Below are 3,443 nucleotides of genomic sequence, written 5' to 3'. Positions count from 1 at the left end.
GGGAAAGAGAGATCGTGAGGGTGCTTTACAGACACCAGGGTTATTAAGCGTACTACAGTAAATCAGCAGTCTCAGTAGAGCTTTCGGAAACGGTTCATCGGTCAGGTTTTACAGCCCCTTTGTTTATAGGGAATCAGATGTAACTGTAAAAGCCACGGTGGAGGCTTTTGCTGAGATTGCATTCTCATAATCTAGTTCTGTTGTTTGCAAAACTCATTAAATGTCATTTTCTATAGAATTACGTAGAAGAAAAGCTTATTCCTACTTGGAACTGGATGGTTAGCATCATGGACTCTACTGAAGCTCAGCTGCGGTATGGTTCTGCATTAGCATCTGCTGGTGATCCCGGGCATCCGAATCATCCTCTCCATGCCTCTCAGAACTCAGCCAGGAGGGAGAGGATGACAGCCCGTGAGGAAGCAAGCTTAAGAACACTTGAGGGGAGAAGGTATGAGACTAGTTTGATTACTGCGTGTGATATGAATTACTGGTTTTACAGTCAAATCTTTTTATTCACTGACACTTAAGGAATCTGATTTTTTAATGCAGTAATGTATTTACTGTTTTGATTTAAGTTGGCTTCCTGTGCTGTTGCTACTATTTGTTTTTTTTCTCACATACTAGATTCATCTTGAGTATTAACTATTCATAATATACTGCACTTGAACTGCTTATAGTAAACATAAAACTATGATTCTTACTATCACTATTTTTTATGAGGGGTTTTTTGAGTTTTTACATCCGTATTTGAAACAGAGACAACTATGTTCAGGATGTATTCTGCTATGATGCCTAATCTCTGTATTCAATCCTTTTCTTTCACTAGGCGCGCCACTTTGCTCAGTGCCCGTCAGGGAATGATGTCGGCCCGTGGTGATTTCCTGAACTACGCGCTGTCTTTGATGCGTTCGCACAATGATGAGCACTCAGATGTTCTTCCTGTTCTGGATGTCTGTTCACTAAAGCACGTAGCATATGTTTTTCAAGCCCTTATTTATTGGATTAAAGCAATGAATCAACAGACAACGTTGGATACTCCTCAGCTGGAACGGAAAAGGTATCAAGGCTGACTCATAGAAATAAAAACTTCTGCAGAAGTGGTGTATGCCCTTTTGTTTCAATCATTTGCCTTGTTACTCAGCAACCTATATAAATATATACATGTATCGATGTATCTGTGTGTGTAGTAACATGGATATTATAAAAAGAATGTATGTGATGATATATAATTTATGTATGTTTGATTGATAAGCCATTGCAGTATCCTGTTCAAATCTTTTTATGGTGATTGCTGTAAAAGGCTTTCTTACCACTGAAACTTGAGTTTGATTTTTTTTTTTTTTTATGTCCATGACAGTGGCTCTAAAAGATTACTCAGGACAATTTCTCATCTGAAAAATGCAATCTGCTTGTCACATTTAACGTGATAACAACTTATTTAGAATTCTGTCAAACAAGTTAAGGATGACATGGGTGAAAATGTTCAAGTATGGCATGATGGTCATAGTAGTTTTGTTTTCCATTTGGTTGTGGATATTTGAGAATTACCTGATGATTTAAAGCACAGTAGGGAAATCAGTAGATGAAAACGTCCTTAAGTTGAAAATCCCTGCTACTTCAATTATAGCATTTTCCAAGGTGCATTTATTACTTTTTATAAAAGTTGCAAGGTTTTTTTAAGAGACGGTCTTTGATTTGAAATGGCAATTAATGATTATAGAAATGTCCACACGTTGGTAGTCTACACCATCTGTTCCCATTTCTTACTAAGTTTTGAGGAAATATACCAGAACAGTCCTAGTCAACAGCTAAATAAGTGCAAGTGTTTGCCCCTTCCTGCCCCTGGTTTTCAAAGTTAATGTCAAACTTAACTTTTCCTTTTCTCTACAAATTTATTAACGGTAAAATAAGAGCTGTTGATATTTTAGACGTATACTGAACTACTGCTTTAGTTCCAATGTTATGTTCAATACATCCTGGTAATGTAAGGCTTGTTACGGTCTCAAAATGTGTACTAGAGGATGTTGCTGTCATCAGTAGTTTCCTCACAAGTAGGGATGATTTAATACAGTAACTGATCAAGTTTTTGTGCTAGCTGACTTGAGTAGTTAGAACTATGGCTTTAAGCCTTTTCCAGGCAATAACATACCACTGGAACCTGCTTTGTCTGCAAAGACTCACGTATTGATATCTGTCAAATATCTGTTCATCAAAGAATTCCAAAATTCCCATTTAATGCTTATAAAACTTTTCAGCTAAAGGTGAGTGGTTCAAATGCAGTCGGTTGCTTCTGTTAGAGGACATTTTAGTAGCCTGTATGAAATGAAATTTTATTGTCTTCATCTAGTTTCAGAACACATTTCACAATGCACAAACTGCCAGAAATTAATACTAATTGAAGTTCTTGATCCTTTTTATAATAGAATGAAATCCATTTCCTTAATATGCAGCTTGCAGACTTACCTTCTGAAATGTGATCAGTGACATTATTTTTATAGGACTAAGCATATTCTACACCAGTAAATTTTAGAGTAATATTCACTTACGTATTTCTTCCACTGATGCAAGTGTCCTAGGTTTCTTTATACTGACATAGTCTTCAAAAACAAGCATATTCCTCACTGTCTGAAGCTGTAACTTTTTAGATCAAACTTTTTAGATCATTTGGTAGGTGGCCAAATGGCTACTAGGATAACTATGCAAGTAATGTAGTGAGTGCGTAATGAGAAGTACTCTACAGTACTTGGATTTAGAGTGAGTTAGTTCTTGGTATGTATAGCTGTCAAGTACACTTAACTGACTATACTCTTGCTTTTGTTGATTGCTAGAGGTGTAAATGTTTTGCCTAATGTTTTCTTCAAGAGGATTGACTCTTCTTTTTTTCCTTCTTTTTTTTTTTTTTTTCTTCCTTCCTAAGAACTCGGGAACTTTTGGAACTGGGTCTTGACAATGAAGATTCAGAACATGAAAATGATGATGACACCAATCAAAGTTAGTATACAGAAACAATTCTATGATATGCCAAAATGCAACACTAAGAAAGTGTTTTTTCTCATTTAGTGAGCTGAGACTTCAAGTAAATTTTGCTACTTGTATATGTTACATTGAAGCAATGAAAAAATGTCATTTTAAAGTTGAGTTTTAGTAAGATTTTCCTACCCTTCTTACTTCACCAAATTTCTTCTGCCATTGCCTGTCCTAATTTCAAGGCCCACTTTTTTTCTTCCTTCTCTCTAAACTGTAGAATTTGTGCCCTTACTTGTCATTATACAGAATGGCAGAATTTAAAATTTGAATCAGAGTTAAACTGATCTTTTTGACTGAAACTGCTGTTGAAAATAGCAGAATGTATACTAAGTGCATATAATGTAGGAGTCCACGTTCAGTGAAGGTAGTTATACTAAAAAGAATAACAGTAATCACAGAATCACAGAACGTTAGGG

General features: G+C 35.8%; 1 protein-coding gene across 1 annotated transcript in view; it reads left to right on the top strand.

Annotated features, from left to right (window-relative positions):
• LOC104546284 (E3 ubiquitin-protein ligase UBR5) overlaps nucleotides 1-2,996 on the top strand; it is a gene marked incomplete at its 5' end in the record, with an annotated part of 24,090 nt that extends 21,094 nt beyond the window's left edge. Inside the window, 3 exons of the mRNA XM_010191638.1 lie at nucleotides 237-448; nucleotides 827-1,057; nucleotides 2,918-2,996. Of these exons, the coding sequence (XP_010189940.1) occupies nucleotides 237-448; nucleotides 827-1,057; nucleotides 2,918-2,996 (522 nt within the window). The remainder of the gene's footprint in view (nucleotides 1-236; nucleotides 449-826; nucleotides 1,058-2,917) is intronic.
• Nucleotides 2,997-3,443: the final 447 nt, after the last annotated feature.

Source organism: Mesitornis unicolor, unplaced genomic scaffold (assembly GCF_000695765.1).
Source record: "Mesitornis unicolor isolate BGI_N332 unplaced genomic scaffold, ASM69576v1 scaffold47819, whole genome shotgun sequence".
Classification (NCBI taxonomy): Eukaryota; Metazoa; Chordata; class Aves; order Mesitornithiformes; family Mesitornithidae; genus Mesitornis; species Mesitornis unicolor.
The sequence above is the reverse complement of the archived record's forward strand: the minus strand, read 5'-3'. Positions and strand labels throughout refer to the sequence as shown.